The sequence below is a fragment of the Melospiza georgiana genome, chromosome 2 (assembly GCF_028018845.1).
Source record: "Melospiza georgiana isolate bMelGeo1 chromosome 2, bMelGeo1.pri, whole genome shotgun sequence".
Lineage (NCBI taxonomy): Eukaryota > Metazoa > Chordata > Aves > Passeriformes > Passerellidae > Melospiza > Melospiza georgiana.
In genome coordinates, this window is record NC_080431.1 from 55514658 (window position 1) to 55533621 (window position 18964).

General features: G+C 43.5%; 1 protein-coding gene across 6 annotated transcripts in view; it reads right to left on the reverse strand.

The window, feature by feature from the left end:
- Nucleotides 1-14483, reverse strand: part of DHRS12 (dehydrogenase/reductase 12) — a 31053-nt gene extending 16570 nt beyond the window's left edge. For 4 of the 6 annotated variants that reach the window (XR_009114192.1, XM_058019263.1, XM_058019260.1 and 1 more), the window contains exons 1-5: nucleotides 14397-14483; nucleotides 13686-13819; nucleotides 10655-10737; nucleotides 4131-4223; nucleotides 3246-3327 (exon numbers count right to left, since the gene is read on the reverse strand). Coding sequence is in view for 5 of the 6 variants with exons in the window: in XM_058019263.1 (XP_057875246.1) it covers nucleotides 3246-3327; nucleotides 4131-4223; nucleotides 10655-10737; nucleotides 13686-13819; nucleotides 14397-14452 (448 nt within the window). In the remaining variant the exon portion in view is untranslated. Of the gene's footprint in view, nucleotides 1-3245; nucleotides 3342-4130; nucleotides 4224-9688; nucleotides 9842-10654; nucleotides 10738-13685; nucleotides 13820-14396 lie in introns of those variants that run through there. The other 2 variants (XM_058019264.1, XM_058019266.1) reach the window with 2 other exon arrangements.
- Between the last annotated feature and the right edge of the window lie 4481 nt (nucleotides 14484-18964).

Sequence of the window (18964 nt, forward strand, 5' to 3'; positions counted from 1 at the left end):
TGTTTCAATCAGCAAAGTGCTGTTTCAGAATTGTGCCTGGCCAGTGCTCCCACATTAGAGTCCAAGTGTTCCATTCTGCTCTCTACATTCACTGAGCTCCTGCAATCAGACAACAGTTCTTGAGCCTCTAGCAGGGAAAGAAGGCAAGGTGTTTCACTTGACAGCAACAACAGAACCACAACAAGCCATGCAGCACTTGTGCCTCAGACTCACTGTAAGGGTACTACAGCACAGATGCAGCTGCCACCACCTGCCCAAAGCACTTTACAGTTTGAACTTGAATATTACACAAACCATACAAAGCCTTAACTATCAACTCGCATTTTACATTTTCATGAACTTCATCCATCTGCATATTCTGACAGCACCAGAGAGGACTATGCACCTCTTGTTTCACTAGCCACCCTCAATGAGCCAGTCAGCTGTGTTTTACATTCAGGGAATTTTACTTTCTAGTCTAACCACTGTTATTTTTGTACATATTCATACAAGAGGACTTATGCAGTCATTTTTGTCCCATGGAGTCCAAGAAAAGATCAGGACATGTTTCACAAGCCAGATCATCAATTAGAACTGAACACTGACATCTATTATGCTCAAAAATGGACCAACAGATCAGTCAAGAGGAAAACATTCCTAGGCTAGATTTAAAAGCTCCACAGCATTTCAGACACCTAAATGAGCAATTTTACAGCTTATAGAAATGTTAATCAGATCTCTGATACAGAATTCAAAAACTGTGACGTGTGTATTTAAAGCATGTTATATTTCAGTCTTGCATTTTTAGATAGTTGCAACCTACACGCTCCTTTACTAGACCAGAGATAGGAAAAGTATCCTACAAGGTAGGAAAAAAAGTGAAAGAACCATGGAAGGAACACCCTACATGTAAAGATTTGCAAAAGATATTGATATTATTCTACCTGGTTAGTTCAAGTGAGAGACAACTGTGTATTTTCCAAACAAGGGTCTTGAGCCCATGTCACCCATCAGGCTTTAGCATTACTGGGGCAGAGAGGGGAATTTAGTTTGTTCTTTCAGACCACATCCAAATTTACAGCCAACCTATAGATATGGCTATATTCCAGCCATATCTAATTTAGCCAGGATTTTCTCGGAGAACCTACAACCAAGATGGTTACTGAAAGAAATTAACTTCTCCCAAGAAAAACACACCCAAAGGCACCTAGTACTCAGGGAAATAACAGAGCATCTACTCTGACAGGTCTTTCTCCACACAGCTTTCTCCTACTGTATGATGTTATGATTTATTACCCTATCCCCCTGACTTTGAAGAAAAAACCTGTGGTTTGCAGCCTTGGTCCTTCATGTGTGTCTGGCCTGCAAACACAGAAGCTTCCTGTTGCACTGCCAGCTTCTTCCAGCTCAACCAAGTCCCACTCTGTTCTAAAAGATTCAAAATTTAAACCTAATTTTTGTCTAGAGAGAAGCAGGCTAAGCAAACAACCCAGTCCTTGTCTGAACTCCTGAAGAAGTTGGACAACAGAGGATAATTTACCTCCTTAAACTCCTTATACAGTCATGCAGCAAGTGATACACAAATGAGTAATGCAGATCTATAAGTAACATCCACTAAAGATAATACAGGCATTTTCCTAGTTTGCTACAACTATAATTCAGCTTCCTCTGTGCAGCTGTATACCACTAGTAAGGCTGATTTACAGCTGGAAAAGCAGAATTTGCTGCTTCCACTTGTGTGATAAAATATAATTCAAGTGGTGCACCAGTATGGTTCCTCAGCACTTAATATCCTCAATGTCTGAAACTAAACCAAAATATGCTTTTGCATTCAGACTGTTGTGTTTCTTTCACTCTGCTTCTCTACTGAAGAGCTGTACCTTTGCACAATGCTGGGTTTTTGTCTGAAAGACCACAAGAGGATAAAAACTAATTTAAGGTGAATAGATCCCTCAGGATAGAAGTTCTGGTACTTACATAGCCAAGGGAAATTTGATGGCAATATAAAACTCTTTTTGAATTTTTTGACCATGAGAAACAGAAGAATGTTAGCAGAAGAACAAGTCTGAACCAAATGAATCTCTGCCTTTATACTTTACTTAATTGTCAGTTTAATGTATTCAGACTTGCAGAAAAAAAGAGCTGTATGCACAATAACAGTAAAGCGTAGAAGAATGGTATGTATAAATGAACAAGACATTTATACTAAAATGTTAGTTTTCAAACATAATTAGGATTTAAGGAACCAACACAAGAAAAAGGCTAAGAACAAAGACCAACAATGGTTTCCAGGTTATACTAGTTCTATAAATGCCTTATCTTTATAGACTAGGTTTTCCCTATCCTCATTCCAGATAATGACGAACAGGAGGAAAACACAGAATCAAAGCACCACAGTTCTTCCTTAATGTGTCACTTTTGAATATATTGAAGACAATCTCTTGAGAAATCCACCTACCCTGCACGGAGGCAGAGGGAGAAGAGTGTCAGGACTGTTGGGGCGATGCAAGCACCATGTGTCTCTTTGCAAAAGGTGCAGCTTTCAGCCTTACAGATATTACCAGTGTCAGACACTTTTCTCTCTGCTGGCTGGCTGTTTGCTCACCTCTTTTCCACAGCTTCTGTGGGCAAACCTTCCACTTGGCTTGCCATTTTCCCTGCCCTTCCACATCTCCACTTGCCCTTTTGACTCGCTTCCCATCCTTTGTCCCTATTACACCAGTGCCACACAGTTCACACACAAAGCCCCTTTCACATGGAGCACCCAAGACTTGCCCATTGCTGCTCAATCCCTTGACTAGAGATTGCATCTGCTTGAGAGCATCCAGGGCACAGGCTTCCTGCACAGTGCCTCTGTCACACACAACAGGCTCTGCAAGCCCACTCAAACATTTGAATGTCTCTTTAAACATCTGAACACGTTCCAAGCTCCATCCAAACCTCAGACAAACAATTACTAGAAAGAGCATCATTAGCAGCAATGCTCAGAATAAAGTTCTCAAGCAAATTTCAGAATCAACCTGCCATTTTTCCACTTCTGCTATGATAAATAAAGATGCTAATGTCAAAACAACTGAAAAATGGAGAAATTACAAAATGACACTCTGAACAAGCTGTAATATTTCTTCTTTTCCTTCCTGGCTCCATCCCTGGCATAGCAATGCTATGATCTCTCTTCGAGCAGGCATACCTCACGAACCCAGCTATAAAAACACATTCCTGTAAGCAAAATAAGCACGTTCCAGAAGAAAACCTTCAATACTCACCCAAAGTGTTTGTTGCAAAGTTTTTTTCAAGTCCATCTTCAGTTAACTCTCTGTTATTCACCATACATCCCGCATTGTTGATCTGCAAAACAATTCCTTTGAACAAAAACAATCAACACAAATATCTACAAGGAAATCCACACATATGAGCGGTCCACGCTAATTTGCTGTCTTCTGGCACTACAAAACAAAGCTACATACTGTAGCTTTTATTTGTTCAATAAAACATGACTGCAAGCTGTGTGCAGCTAGTACAGTCTCTGACACATTTGTTTCTCTGCCTTACCTTCCAGAAGGAGCTCAGACTTTTCTTTCCCACCTCAAAAAAAGATCTGCCCCTACACACCTTCCTGCATGCTCACTGGCACTCCTCAAAAGTTATTTCCTCTTTTTTATCAGATGTTCCTCATCTAGTAAGCACCAAAGGAGCTGCTCCAGGTGCCTCAGCTGTGGTTCAGCCCCCCCCAAGCAAATTTTCACTGCTAAATAAAGGGGGAACTGCACTGAGCCCCTTGCCAACCATGATGATTAACTGTTTAGTCTCTCCCTGGCTCTGTTTTAGTCATTGGAGTTTTAGCAAAAGTTTAATCTTTCAGAAGGTCTAGCTGTAAGAGGGACAATGTTATTAGCAATGAAAGAGAAAATGTATGGTGCCTCCAAAGTTGCAGCTGTAAAATTACTGCTTTTCTCTTTTTCTGTAGCACATCTGTGTTAACTGAGAAGGGACAAGAGCAAGCAAACCATGGAGACTCCTGAAAAAAGCATTTAGAAAAAATTAAGGAGAGAATTGTGGGCCAAACTGTTAAGTCTACATGACCTGTCAGACAAATTCATAGGCTACACACTCCCAAGACAGACACACATGAATAAAGTACATGAACTTACCAACACATTTAATTTATGTTCATTTCGGAATTTTTCAGCAAACTTCCATATTTCCTTGGGATTAGATATATCCACAATATGCAAGAAGATATTCTAAAGGAAAAGAAACTAAGTCACAATCAACAGGGAAAATGAAGAGAAATCCTGTTTAGGCCTGTCTAGGTGAAAAGCTATTTAAGTAGTATGAAAAAAACAGTGTCTCCAGAAGCCAACTAATACAGGCTAACAGGCACAACTGCAAAATTTAACTCCAGTCCTTAAAACATGTTTAGTCATTATTCAGCTGCTTCTGAGACACAGATTTTTAATGCCAAAGTTATTAAGAGAGAGTCCCACTTAAATAAATATATGTGACAGACAGGCATAACAGAGAACTAGAAAAATATTGCAAAGCATGCAAAATTTCAGTTTAAACAATTTAGCAGCTTTCTCTTTGGCTGAACTTTCCAAGGAAATGTTCAAGGTCACAGCATTAGAGAATAATCTAGGTTGGAAGAGACCTCTGGAGGATGCTTGGCAAACACGGAGATTCACCAGTCTGTCTGAGCCCGCTGCTCAGAGCATTTGATCACCCTCATGGTGAACACATTTTTCCTACTGTCTACTCAGAATTTTGTCCCTGTTCCAATCTGTGTCAGCTGCCTCTTGTCTTCCCACTGAAGACCTCCAAGAGAAGCACGGTAGTGCCTTCCCAACACACTCCCATCACATGGCTGTAGAACACAGCAAGACCCATCTGAGCCTTCTCAACGCTGAGCAAAATCAGCCCTCTCAGAGTCACTTCATCCATCACATGTCTCATCTCCCTAGTCACTCTCTGCTGGACTCACTCCAGGACATTGAGGACTTCCTCATCCTGGGGAGTCCAAAGCCAGGCACAGGACTCCTGCTGTGGTTTCACAAAGGATTAATCAAGAGGAAGAGCACTTCCCTCAGCCTGCTGGCTAGACTCATGTTCATACAGCCTGGAGTATGGTTGGCCTCCCTTGCCCCAGGACACTGCTCACAGAGGGACAACTTGTCACTCCCAGGTCCCTTTCTGCCATCTGCTTTCCAGCCAGCTAGGCAAAGACTGCACTTCATTCTGTCACCTGTGCTCTTATAAAGATGTCATCAGCATCTGCCCTTGTATTGATTCATGGGGGATGCCACTAAAAATCATTAACAGATCAGCTCTATACTGTTGATTGTTACTTTTAAGGCCACATGATCCAGACAGTTTCCCACCCACTTTTCATCCACCAGTTCAAACCACATCCCTCCAAACTGGATACAAGGATATCATGGCATACCATGTAAAAAACCTTGTCAAAGTTAAGGAGAGCACTGCTCCTCTCCTGCCCACAGGCAGAGTCATGTCACCAAAGCGATCAGGGAGAGAATCAGAAAGGTAACAGAGAACTCATGGGCTGAGATAAAGACAGATTAATAGGGAAAGCAAAAGCCACAGACAAGCAAAAAATCCCAAGCCTATGAACATACCACCCTGAGAACACCCAATCTTGTCTGATCTCAGAAACTAATCAGGGTTGGGCCTGGATAGTACTTGGATGGGAAACTACCTGGGAATACCAGGCACTTTGGACTTTTTACAAGGAATTAACTGACTGCCTCCCCTGGACAGGCAGGTGTTCAGCCATGTCCCAGAGAGAAAGGCTCCATCACACATAATAGTTACTTGGGAAGCCACCAGCCCAAACATCTCCCCATTCCTTTTTCCTTCCCCCAGTTTCATATAGTGAGCATGATGTCATATGGTGTGAAATATCCCTTTGGTCAGTTAGTCAACCTGTCCTGGCTGTGTCTCCTCACAAGCTCCCATGCAACCCCAACTTCTTCTCCAACGTGGCAGTACAAAAAGTAGAAAAGGCCTTGGCTCTATGTAAGCTCTGTTCAGCAATTGCAAAAGCATCTCTGTATTATCAACCCTGTGTGCAGCACAAATCCTTAACATAGTCTCATGCAAGCCACTGTGAAGAAAGCTAACCCTACTCCAGCCAAAACCAGTACAATGAGCAAGAGTATACATCCACTCCAGCACTCTAGTCATGCCAACTATATCTGCCTAATCCCAGTGAGATCACAGCTCTACAGTCCTGCATGGATTCCTGTGTTTCCTGTGCTATGTGTACTCATGAACAAGTATCTGAAATGGGCTCCCAGACATGCTGCTTTCTCATGAAAACTGTGAGATCTTCCTCCATTTCGCTGTCCCCTAGACACTCACTGCTCCCATGACTCTTCTACTCTTCTGGGTTTGGTCACTACAAACCAATGAAACCCCTTTAAAGCCTCCTGAGTAGGCTTAGCAAACCTGCTAGCAAAGACACTCTTGCTCTAATACATCATCCCTCCTCAGCAAAGCTCATTTAACAGAGAAGGTCCAAGAAGCCATGGAAGCTAAGGCCAAAGTGGCACCAGCTGACCATTCAGGTGTTGATCTGCAGGGCATATATGCTCCTACCCAAGCCCTTTCCTTTCAATGTGTGGATTTAGGAGACTACTGCTAGGGCTTCCATGCCCTTGGCTCTCTAAACACTCTCAATGAACTCCAGGTTACCCCTCACAATGTCATGGGTGCCCCTGTGGCTGGGCAACAAGAGGTACCAGGCCAAGGTCCAGAGCAGCCCCAGCAGACTCTCTGCAGTACCTTACATCTGAGCTCCCAGCAAGTGACAAACCTCTCAAGTCATCAAGCCAAGACTGCAGACGGGTGCCTCCATCCCCCACAGGAAGGAGCCTTCAGCCATCATCACCCACGACTTCCTCCCACTGTCAACAACTGTTCAGGATCATCTGCCTCCAACACCTCCCCTGACAGAGCCTGCTCTTCCTCATCTGTTACCATGGCACTATACCTATCCTATAAATGCACATCTGCAGGCAGAGAGGGAGCTGCCTTCTGTTGCCAGCATTCACAAGCTTTAATTCCTCCCCATCTTAGAAGAAGTCTCTATCCACTACTTATTCAAATGCAGCTTCTAGCTGTCCCTCCTTCCATGCAATGTGCTCTTCTACTCTCTGCAGAGACCCTGTCAATCTCCTGTTCCTATTCCCTGTGGTTCTGCAGCCTGCTCATCTCCTGCTGTCACATCACCTGGCAGCTCAGCACCCTGAGGACAGCAGAATCCAACGCATGAAGCCACCATCATGCGCTGCCCCAGGCTCAGGGAAAAGTCCCAGTCACTCCCTGCAATCCAACATCTGCCACATTATCCCTCTGGAGCTCTGTCTGGGCTAGTGTCCCATGTGCCAGGCACAGTTGCTCCAGCCAGGGTGGTAAAGCCTGCTTTCAGGAGCAGCACTGCACCCACTGCAGCTGCCTCAGAGTGCTGGGTGCCTTCTGCATCCCCTTGCATGCTAACTGCTGCACTAACTGCTAAACCCTTGTCAGTCACTCCACCTCACAACGCTCTTGCAAATGCTTTGCAATACTATGGCCAGCAATGTGGATGCAATAGGAAAAAAACAATTTAAAAAGGGTTGACATAAAGCAAAGTTATCATTTTCTAAGCCACTAAAGCTAGAAATAATTCCTCCCTCCAAAACATCAAAAGCCTTTTACTGTTTGCTACAGACAATTCTTTTGCTTTTTGCAGATTTGTGCTCTACACAGTACAAGCACAGTGGCATTTACCAGCATACAAAGGCACATCAACTCCTACTCTTCTCCTAGACAGCACTTAGTCTCAAAGACACACCACAGATAGTCTTATGACGTATGCCAGGAAAAGGCAGTTTTAAAATAATTATGCAGAGGATGTGTTCTCTTGCAAAACAACAAATAATCATTAAAGGGCCTCCTCTCTTTCCAAGTTGTTTCTTTAAATACTCATTATACAAGCAAACAAGAAAAGTGAAGAAGCTGAAGAAATGATATGGCATTATTCCCTGCCTGCAATTCTGCTTCCCTGAAGATAAAAAGCACATGACTTTCTCTCTAGTCAGTTGATTTCAGCTCCTTAGTTGAGTTTGAATCAGAATTTTCTCATTGTAATAATGTACTCTAGGATGACCCTCCTTGATCAAGGAGATTGGACCAGATGATCCACTGTGGTCCCTTCCAACCATATCAATTTTGTGAATAATTTCTGACCAAAAACTTGACACTGCTCTACTGGTTCAAGCTAGATACCTCTTTAAACTTCCTACTTTTGAAACTATTACCATTATCTACTGGTACAGAAGAAGTAAAGATTTTTGGGCAGATGTCCAGTATTGCAAGGGATTTCAGAGATTGAAAAAGATCTAAATCAATGCTTATCTGCTGAAGACTGTCACATTGACTCAGGAAAGGGATATTCAAATCTGTTCCCTAAAAAAGTCCTCAATAGTAGCAAAGCCATTTTCAAAACAAACCTAATCTCTGTGACTTGATCTATTTTAACAAATTAGGAGAACTTTCCAGCTCCCAGATCTAGGGCCAGGTGACTGCCAAATAACTCCATTTCAGCACTGCACTCCAGCATGTACTGTGGAAGATGGAAAAAATCTTTGGTGTATACTATAACAGGATCTTCATCCAAATTATCAGGAAGAGCAAATTCAGTCTGGATACAGCCTGTCAATTTGCAGATAAAGCATTTTATTATCTCTTTGTATTGCTTCTGAATGAGCACTTATAAAGAAGGATATTCTTGTGGACTCCTTATTAAAATGCTCTTCCCAGTGCAGTCACGTGTCCCACAGGGCCCCTTGTACAGCTCATCTAACACTTCACTGAGAGCTGCTCTCTGCACAAGTGCCCCGTCCCCAGGGTCACAAACAAGTCCTGCAGTGCTCTCACACTCCCCCCATGACTACAGAAATGACAGGTCTGCAGCCTACCAAAAAGTGGGAATGCAGTAATTATGCTGCCTTTAGAGGGAGAATATTATTTGCCTCAAGTGTTTTTCATCAGGTGACAGAAGGCAGAACATGAAGGAACCTTCAGAGGTCAAACTCACCTCTCTTCCCAGGCAGCCTGACTGCAGTTAGAGAAGGAGGTAACACAGATAATCACCAGCCTTACTATAGCCATGGGATTACACAGCTATAGACAGCTGGAAAGTGTTTATTTCTACGTAAGGACTGATCTAATTCACCTCCATTAAAGAACTGAAGAGTAATGCTAGCTGTCACACTAGGGAGCTGAAATCAAAGAGCAGAAATTTAGTCAATATGACATTTCTAACCACAAAAAACTTCAGAATATTTGATCCACATTAAAACCTATTACTGGAATCAAAATACAGTGTACAAGAGCCAAGTCATTATTTAAAATGAAGACAGGTCTCCATCCATGTGCTGTGGGTTAACCCTGTGGGTAGGTAGTTCAGCCCCATACAATCCTATTTACTCACTCCATTCCCAGTGGAAATGGGGAGACAAGCACAAGGACCAAACAGGGAGAACTTGTGGGCTGAGATAAAGACATTAATAAGTCAGGCAGAACTGTGCATGCAAACAAAATAAAACAAGGAATTAATTCATTATTTCTTATTGTCAGGCAGGCATCTAGCAATCTCCAGGAAAGCAAGACTTCATCCCATGCCACAGTGATTTGGAAAGCCAAATACCAGATCTGTGAATGCCCCCTTTTGCTCCTTCTTCCTGCCAGCTTTTACTGCTGAGCAAGATGTCCTATGGCCAGAGGTGTCCCTTTGGTCAGCTGGAGTCAGCTGTCCCAGCATGTCCCCTCCTTATCTTCTTGTGCATCCCAGCCTGCTCACCTGGTGGGGCAGTGTGAGAATAAGAACAGGTTTTGATGCTGTGTGAGCACCATTCAGCAATAACTAAACTGTGGCTTGTCAACACTGGTTTGGTCACAAATCCAAAGCATTGCACCAGTGGAACTGCTGGAAGGGAGATTAACTCTACCCCAGCCAAAACCAGGGACCAAGTAAGAAAGATAATGACTAGTAAACTCTATAAGCACACCCTCCTGAACAATTAATGAAAGCAACAGTGACAGATATAGAGGTGGACTGTACATTGATATATACAGAAACAAAAATAATGTCTAACAGAGGGAAGGAAGAGGTATTATAAGAAAAGGAAATGAAAAGGCGTGTAGAGCACGGAATTAGTACCGCACACAGGACTTCACAGAGCAGCCAACCTTAGCAAATCAAGAGCATGTTATTCAGACACATAAAACCTTCAGCTCCAATGCTGTAGACTCAGAAATGTTGTTGCAATAGTGTTGCAATGCATTAACTTATAAAAGTCTGAGACACATAGTTAGGAATCTTAAGTAGGACATCAAAAAGCAAATCAACAAACAAACATTAAATAAAACAGCATGCTGCTGATGATGTTACTAATCACAGAATACATCACCTAATGAAGTTAGGTGATTCAAATGGTTTGAAGTTAATCACTTCAAATCATTTGAATTATAAACTGCTAGATGTTTCCATGTCTGTATGAAAATGCTATTAAAAACACAACATCAAGATGTTGGAAGAGTATCTCATGGCCTCTGGGATCTTTAATATTAACAACCTTTCTAAAAGTAAACAAAAGACTAAAAAACAACTCACCTGATTGCCCGTTTCTGTCACTATTTCCTCTTTGGCAACTTCAGCCCGTTCCTTATTTCGGCAAACCAGATGAACCGTGCCACCTGGTGGATTGCAACAAGAAATGCATTAGATAATTAATTACTAACTGCATTTGGGTGAGACATCAGCATTTTAATTAGGTGAGATACTGGATATAAGAAAAACACTGGAATATTTCTGCTTGGCTTTGGTTCCTGTGAAGGCAGGCAGGGTCATCAGGCAAGGAAAAGGGCACTGCACTCTAAGTGTGCTCAAACCATTTCTGCCAAGTCTGTACATCATGCTTAGTGGGTGAAATACCAGAGATAAATGGGAAATTGGAGCCAAGGCATCTGCACCATAGATGGTTTTTTTTAATATATGCTTTAGGAAGTTCAGTAAAGAGCTTGAACAATACAAGTGACTAGAATTGCTCTGCAGAACGGAAATAAAAGTGCCAGATATCAGAATTCTCAACAGTGGTAGATAAGACAAGGACTATGGCCTCAATTGCAGCTTGGGAGGTTCAGGTCATTTGAATTATTTTTCATCAGAAAAATAATTTTCAGTAGGTTTCTTCTCCATAGACAGGCTTTCTCAAGAGGATGCATAATTTGCATCCTTGTGGGTATCAAGCAGTAAGACACAGCAATGACTGGTTTGATCTACCATTGCCAACAGTCCTGCTCCAAGTGAGATGCTGGACAAGGTGACCTCTAGAGGTCTCTTCCAACCAGTTTTTCCATGAAAGGAGACACAAGGCAAGGCTCTTCTCAGAGACCTGGATACTTACCACAATCTCATCACTTAATCATATTAAAGAAAGCCTTCAAACACAAGACAAAAGTACAACTAGGCAACGTTTTGGGGTTTTTTTTTGCTTCACATATTCTCTGATTGTTACAAGTTATGTGTTTATTTCAGTCCTAGGAATATTTATACTCCTTACGCCTCACTTTTGCCTGTTTTAAAAGGTGTTTTAGGGAGTGCTAGCAGTCCACCTCTAGAAAGCTCAAAGAATTAATGCCTAATAGAAACATAATTAATCCATAATAGAAACAACAACTGTGTCGGGTCACGTTTTTTAGTGCCCAGAATCCAAGTGCAGAACACCAAGTCTACCTCTGGATGATACAGTCACACACTGCACAGCCCAGTCTGGGGCCTGATAATGAAACCTTTTGTCCACAGGAGAGATTTTTCCACTGAGCACCAGGAAATAGGGGAAGTTTAGGTGTGTCTGACACATTAGGAAATGAATTTAAATGTATTTTCTTTGGTAAAGATTGAAACTATTTGAATGTAACACATGGGAACAGTCAGATTAGTTGGGAGAAGACTGCATCAAGCTGGAAGTGCCGCAGACATCTTTTTCACTAAAAATCCTTTCTTTAGGATTTTCTCTTCTGGGAAGCTGAGGTCTTAGGAAAATAATGTAAACAATGGTTATCTGCTGCTATGGAATGGAACAGGTAGATTTTTGATTGGGCCATCTTGAATGTTTATAATTAATGGCCAATCAAGGACTGAGCTATCTCAGACAAAGTCCAAGAGAGCTAGCTTTTGTTATCATTCCCTTCTTTTCTATTCTTAGCTTAGCTAGGTTCTGAGGAAAGTTCATCCTTCTTTTTCTTTTTAATATAGTTATAATGTAATATATATATAATAAAATAATAAATCAAGCCTTCTGAACATGGAGTCAACATTCTCATCTCTTGCCTCATTCAAAAACCCCTGTGAACACAGTCACACTGGAAGTGCAGGTCACAAGACATAGAGGAAAGCCCAAATCCAAATATCCATAAGACACCAATTCAGAGAAAAGCTGAACTCAGACTATAGCAAGTATCAGTTAGAAATATCTGAGTGCTTGAAGGTAAAGCCAACAGAGCCTGATTATTCCTCTGCTGAGTCAGACTTCCTTATTCACTTGTCATGGAGTACTTGAAGAGATTCAGCTAGAAGCCTGAGCCCCAACAGCTGACACGGAGTTTCAAAGTGAGATGTTCAAGGATGAGACCGGGAAGTCATTTTAACTTCATGTGAACAGCAATGCCCATACAACACATCAGACACACAGTCTGAGCCCAAGGTTGTTCTGCTAAACATGGTGATCAAACCCCATAGAGATCCAGCCAGCTTTCCAACTTGCAAAACCTGGTAGAGATATCCATTTGTGAGCAGAACAGTCACCTGACAAAGCAGTACTTACATAAAGTGATTATGTACAATAGCAGTGGTAGGAACCTGAAATCAATCACATGTTGGCACTGATGAAGATCTTAAAGACTCTTTGATGCTAACAGTTTTGAATTAGTTTCGTTTAACTGAGTTGCCACATTCCTTCATAAGATGGTTACAAAACCTAAGCACAAGAAAAAGAGAAAAGAGCCACAAGCTCCTCCCCTTCGTTCTACATGCCAAAACTCCTGTCACTCTTGCACAACAGGAATTACTTTGTCAATTCTGTAAGGGATTAGGTTTATCCTTCAGCAGCAGTTAGGCCCAGTTTACACCATGTCCTTGTGTACAGACAGCAACATAAAAACATAATTACATGTAATCAGCCAAAGGGCACAAACTCCAGGGTATTATCATTAAGATCAAGAACAGCTACATTGGGGTTTTTTAGCTCTTCTATCTCATTTTTGTAAAGACAATTGTTTTCTTTCATCGTATGACAGATTTGCAGATTCCTCAGTTCAAATTCAGCCAGGCTTGTACCAAATTAACCTTAAACAGACACTGATCTGTCACCAACATTCTTAGATGCCAGTATAACACAGATAGTTTTGGAAAACATGCAGTTGAAATGCAAACATGATTTGCAGCTCCTCTCTGCTAATTTGGTTTCCTTATCCCAGTTTTCACTGCACTGATTGGGCTTAAACCTCTAACCCACACTAAGACCCCTGTGAAATGATGTCACATCCCAGGGATTTGTGTTTGTGTGTAAGTGTTGGAAGGCCAAACCTGCTGCCTTCCATCTTCTCTGTAAGCCTCCTGGGAGCCCCACGGCAGCCCTGCTCACCTCTCCTCGCTATCTCCTTGGCTGTGGCCTTGCCAATGCCACTGTTTGCTCCAGTGACCAGGAAGGATCTTCCAGCCATATCCACCTCCACATCAGCTGGGTTGAAGCGCTTGGAAGCAGACTCGTAACCACCTCTGAACAAATCAAGAGACACCTGTGAGAAACAAGAAGCAGCCCTCCAAAACAAACACATGTGTGGGTGAAAAGCACTTTCACAACTCAGCATCCAGTAATTGCCCTATTTACTCTCTGTACCCATGGGGCAGGCCATGAATACCAGTGACACTGCGAACAGCAATGTATCACAGAATCATTAAGGTTGGAAAAAAATCCTTAAGATTATCAAGTGCAACCATCAACCCACGTTCACCCACGGCCTCAAGTGCCGTATCCAGAGGTTGTTTTCAAGACTTCCAGGGATGGTGTCTGCCCCCCGTGCTTTGCAATCAAAGCGTCAACTCGCGGGGGTGTTCAGCCGCCCCAGCCCACCCAGCCCCGACCTCGACCCTCGGTGGGGGCGGCCGGAGCCCCAGGGCGGGCCGGCCCGGGCGGCCCTCAGCGAGCGGGGCCGGAATCCGCCCGCCTTCACGGGGGCGGGCAGCCGTCCGTAAAACACCACATGAACACGGCCTCCCCGCGGAGAGACAGGAGCGGCCCAGCCCGGGCGCTGCGCCCGCCCCACGCCGCCTCCCGGGCGGCCGCCGCCCATACCTCGTGTACTCCCGCAGCCCCTTCACGAACCACACGGTGTTGCGGTACCAGGACATGGCGCTGCTGCTGCCGCCGCCCCCGCAGCCGGGCCGGCCCCGCCTCTGCCCTTACATAAAACTGCCGGCCAGCCCGGCCGCGTTAGATAAGGCCTGAGGGGCGGCTCCCCTTGGCCCGGCCGCGTTAGATGAGGCCTGAGGGGCGGCTCCCCTCGGCCCGGCCCGGGCGCGCTAAAGGGAGGGTGTGAGGCCGCGCAGTGAGTGTGACAGTGGGGGTAGTGGTGCCAGCTTCCTTCTTAGCAGCAGTTCGTGGGCTGGTTCTTCTTGTTCTTTCTGTTTTCTTCTCCGTTAGCCATGAGGGATAGCTGGAGCCAGCCCCTGCCTCGCTGCAGGCGGCTGTGCCTGGCGAAGGTGGTGGCGGATGAAGGATGGAGGATTTCCCAGGGCTCCAGCTGGGGGCAGATGCTGCTGCCGGCTAAGGCAGGGCTGGAAACAGGCTGATCTGTTCTGGGAATGAGGAGCAGTGCTACAGGCCTGCATCCTCTGGCCTGGAAAGCTGCCAAAGGGATGCTCCCAGAGAAAAATGATGCCGTGCCACGTGAAGTAGTGTTTTACATAACAAATCCATTACATGCCTAGCTCCTACCGGTGAAGTGAAGTATTCCAGTAAGGAAAGGATACCCAAGTGGCTGTTGCACTAAGGGGAGTAAAATTCAAAGTGTTTTCTCTTTATATACTTTGGACCTACGAAGCCCAGGAGAAGCACTTGGAGCTGCATCTGGATAGCCCACGTCAGCAATAAGGAAATTGTCATTATAGCTATAATTACGCTTTTAATTATGCAAAAGGTCTATGTGCTTAGAAAGTTCTGGGTTCAAGTTGGATAAATTCACGTATTTTATAGGGTGTGCAGGGCCACAAGCTCCTTTGGGAACCCTATCTAAGTTTTCAAGAGCTTAAGTTACCTGATTTCAATAACACAGATAGTGGAGAAATGGGGATGTTCTCTCCTTTTTGATTCTGTATTATAGCCTGATACTTCTTTTTCTAAATCTCCAAATCTCTTTGCTCTGGCAAAGGCCTTGTACTAAAGTCTTCCACTTTCTCAGCATGATATGTGAGTATTAGGCTCATACAAAAAGCACTTCCCACCATGAAGTTACAACTTTTGAACTCACCTCCGTCTGCTTGTACTGTACATTATATGTGAAGTAACAGTTTCTAGAGGGCAAAGAGACACATTTTAACAGTGATATTTTCTTCCATGCAGAGGCTATCCAGCTACATGTTGCACCTTTCCATGAAATCTAAAAATGCTCGTTTTTAAAACAATTGAAAGACTCTATTAAAAAATTTAAATACAGTAAGACAGTATTCCCTTGTCATTTCTGTGTTTACCCTATTTATTTCTTAAGAACTGCGATTATGGCTTAGTACAAGCAAAATGGGATGATGTCTCTGATGTGTTTTGTTTGTAGTTCCAGCCTGTGTTCTCATAAATTGGGACATTCATCCCTGCAGTCTGCCAACCTCTGAAAGTAAATGGGGTGCATGCAGATACACAGAATTCCTCACAGGCTGAACCATTTGGACTGTGATCAGCATGATGCTGGCTGACGCAGCCCTGAGGTGCTAACCAAAGTGAGTATGCCTGGCAGAAGCTGTCCATGAGTCAGACACAAAAAGAGATTATGGCAAGCAGAGAATGGGAGCAGCTCATAATATTTTGGGGTTGAAGCAGTAATGGGCAATTACAGCATATTACTCATACTGAGATTACAGAAGATGTTTGAATGTAATGTTGGCTACCAGTGTCATCCTGGTACATACACAATTTTCTCAGAGAATATTACATAAATACTGCAGTGCCCCTACTGCAATGTGTAGCTGTACCCTTCTAACAAATGGTGGTTTAAGGACATTTTGTAAATGCCCAGAAATTATGCCCTTTCCAGAGTGCACCAATCCCTGAGCACATTCAGCTGTGACATTTCTGCTTAGAAACACTTGCTTTTTCTGTACTGAGGGGCTAAGCTTGCACCCAGAAATGAACTGTCACAGCACTCTGTCTGTCTGTCTGAGCAGCCTCATAGAATCAATCATTTAGGTTAGGAAAGACCTCCAAGATCATCAAGTCCACCCTTCACATCAAAAGCAAGCTGTTGTACACTGTCCTAACACCACCTAGATGTTTCTGTTGCCTCATTTCATCCCCTGTGGTGTTTTGCTTCTGTACTGCTGTTCCAGAGGCAGGAGGCTGTACAGATTGTGTAAGTGCTCTCTGCTAACCCAGCCATCACAGTGGTGAAGGGTTGTACAGGAAAAAGGCAAGATGTAATTTTGCCAAGAGCTGGGTGCTGCTAATGAAGGATCTGCATCTCAGTATTCTCACGGGCAAAATTTCTGCCCACTTCAAAAGTTTTGACCCCATGTCTTGCCTTCTGTACTGAATTCTAGGTTGATACATCTTGTTAACTGAATTAAAACCTATTCTGGAGCTTTGGAAATTCAAAAAGTTGTATCTTCTGGTTTCATTCTTGACTGCTGGTAGCTTAGCAATTAACTCCAACAGGATGCTGCTCTGAACATGAGGGATTTTTTTAGACAAAGGCTTTTTCTCTTGGATTGGCATCCTACATCTCAGACCCCTATCAGAGCCAGCAACTGGTATATTTGTGTCATACAGAGCTGAAAGTGGGAGAGCTAGAGACTCTTGAGCTCCTAATATTTCCCTCATTTGAGGACAGAACAAAATGGCTTCACCCAGGCTAATAAACACAACACAGTGTTTATCCCTGATAAAACATATCCAAGTTAATTATTTTCCTATATCTATGCTCTCAAGTGCTGCATTGCAAATTCCCAGGCCTTGATCCTCTTATTGCCCACAGGTAAAGATTGTTGATGCCCAGGTCACAGTAGGTATTAAGCAGATGCTTCTGTCCAAAACAAGCTCAAATGTCATTGTGAATAGTTTGCTCAAAGGGTGTTGTTTTTTTCCTAAACACAGATGGGGATGCACCAGGGTTAACACTGCACAGCTTGGCTTGGCCCTGGTGGTCCTGTGTTCTGGTGCTGGCATTTACCAGTGTACAAATAGCCCCCAAGTCTGTTATGCAAACCCTCCATGACTGCAGGTAATCCTCCAAGGACAGAAAAATTCTGGAGTGTTGTGGCTGTGAGCCTCCAGACATTAGGATTTTTCATGGAGTAATGAGTTGAGGATCCCAATTTTCTTAAAACACAAGAGCTGATGAAAAATACCTCTCTGGCACTCAGCTGGGCTAACATGAAAAACATACCTTAGACTTGATTTGTCTTTGTACCTGTCAAATAGCAAGAAGTTTTAAGAAAAGTTTTAATTACTTCCAGCACAAAGGAAAGTTGAAAATGCTGATTGCTGTTAAGGGCTGTGCATTTTAGTGTGTTTCATATTTTCTTCCCAGGGGACAGATCTAAAAGTAGAGTGCTCAAGAGCTGAAAAGCAATTATATATTATACAAGATGTTTAAAACAGCTTCAAGGCCATTTTGCCAATCTCTTTTATTATCCTTTTTCTCCTTTTTTTTTTTTTTGGTGAGAGGCTAAAAACTTGGTCTTAAGGACAACTGGCTCCTTTGCTTCCTTCCAGGGATCTGGCAGGCAGTTGGGCATTCCCTCCTTTCCTTGCAGTTACTAATTTTCTAATTAAGTCTCTATGCCTGTCCCTATTAAATCAATCAGAGCTGATTCAGTTGCCACTGATTGCAGTGGGAACAGGCACAGGCTTTAAGGGCCAGGTTTGCAGGAAAGCTCTGTGTCTCTAACTGGGGCCAGGTTTCCAAAGGAAGTGGCAATTGTATGCAAGCCACTGTGGTGGGAGCTGCTCCCAACCATGTTTTTACCATGCTGGCCTCAGCTCTGGTTGTAGAACACTTGAAGACTCTGCTTTAGAAACCTGCCCCAGTCAGTGTAATAGCAATCAAGAGCTGTCAGCAGCCTGGGGAGAGGCAATTGACACTTGTCCCGTTGTCTGGATGAAGGAGAGGGTTTGGTGAGTGGTTGAAGAAGAACATGAAGTCCCTGAGGTTTCAGGGACATGTCTGAAGTGCTTGTGGTAGTAGCAGGGTGAGAGAGCAAAAGCTGCTCATCCTGAGTGCAGGGAAGGGTGGAAGTTCTGGCCTGTGTTGTGTTTTTGTGAACAGTAGGGTGTTTCCTTTGTTGGGTACCCAAGTCATCCCCAAGTTTGCCAGCTGCTGTCATCAGCAGTGTTGTTTCCAGTGAAGAGTCAGGCTTTCCACAGACCAAATAGCCTTTTATTACTGAGGAACAAGTGTGGCTGTATGTCATCATATCTATTACTCATTGCTCAGGGGCCAGTAGAGGGAATCTCATGCTGTGCCTTATCAGAAGTATAGGTTTGCTTTATAAACTGCTGAGGGCCTTGGTCTCTGGGAGCCTGCAGGGCTTCCCAGGGTCAGGCATGTCCTGGTGAAGAGAGGGTCTGCTTAGTGTCCTCCCAAAGTGGAAAGAATTGGCTGGGGGAAGCAGCTAAACCTGCTGCTAACCTAGTTCATCTCCTATATATAAATT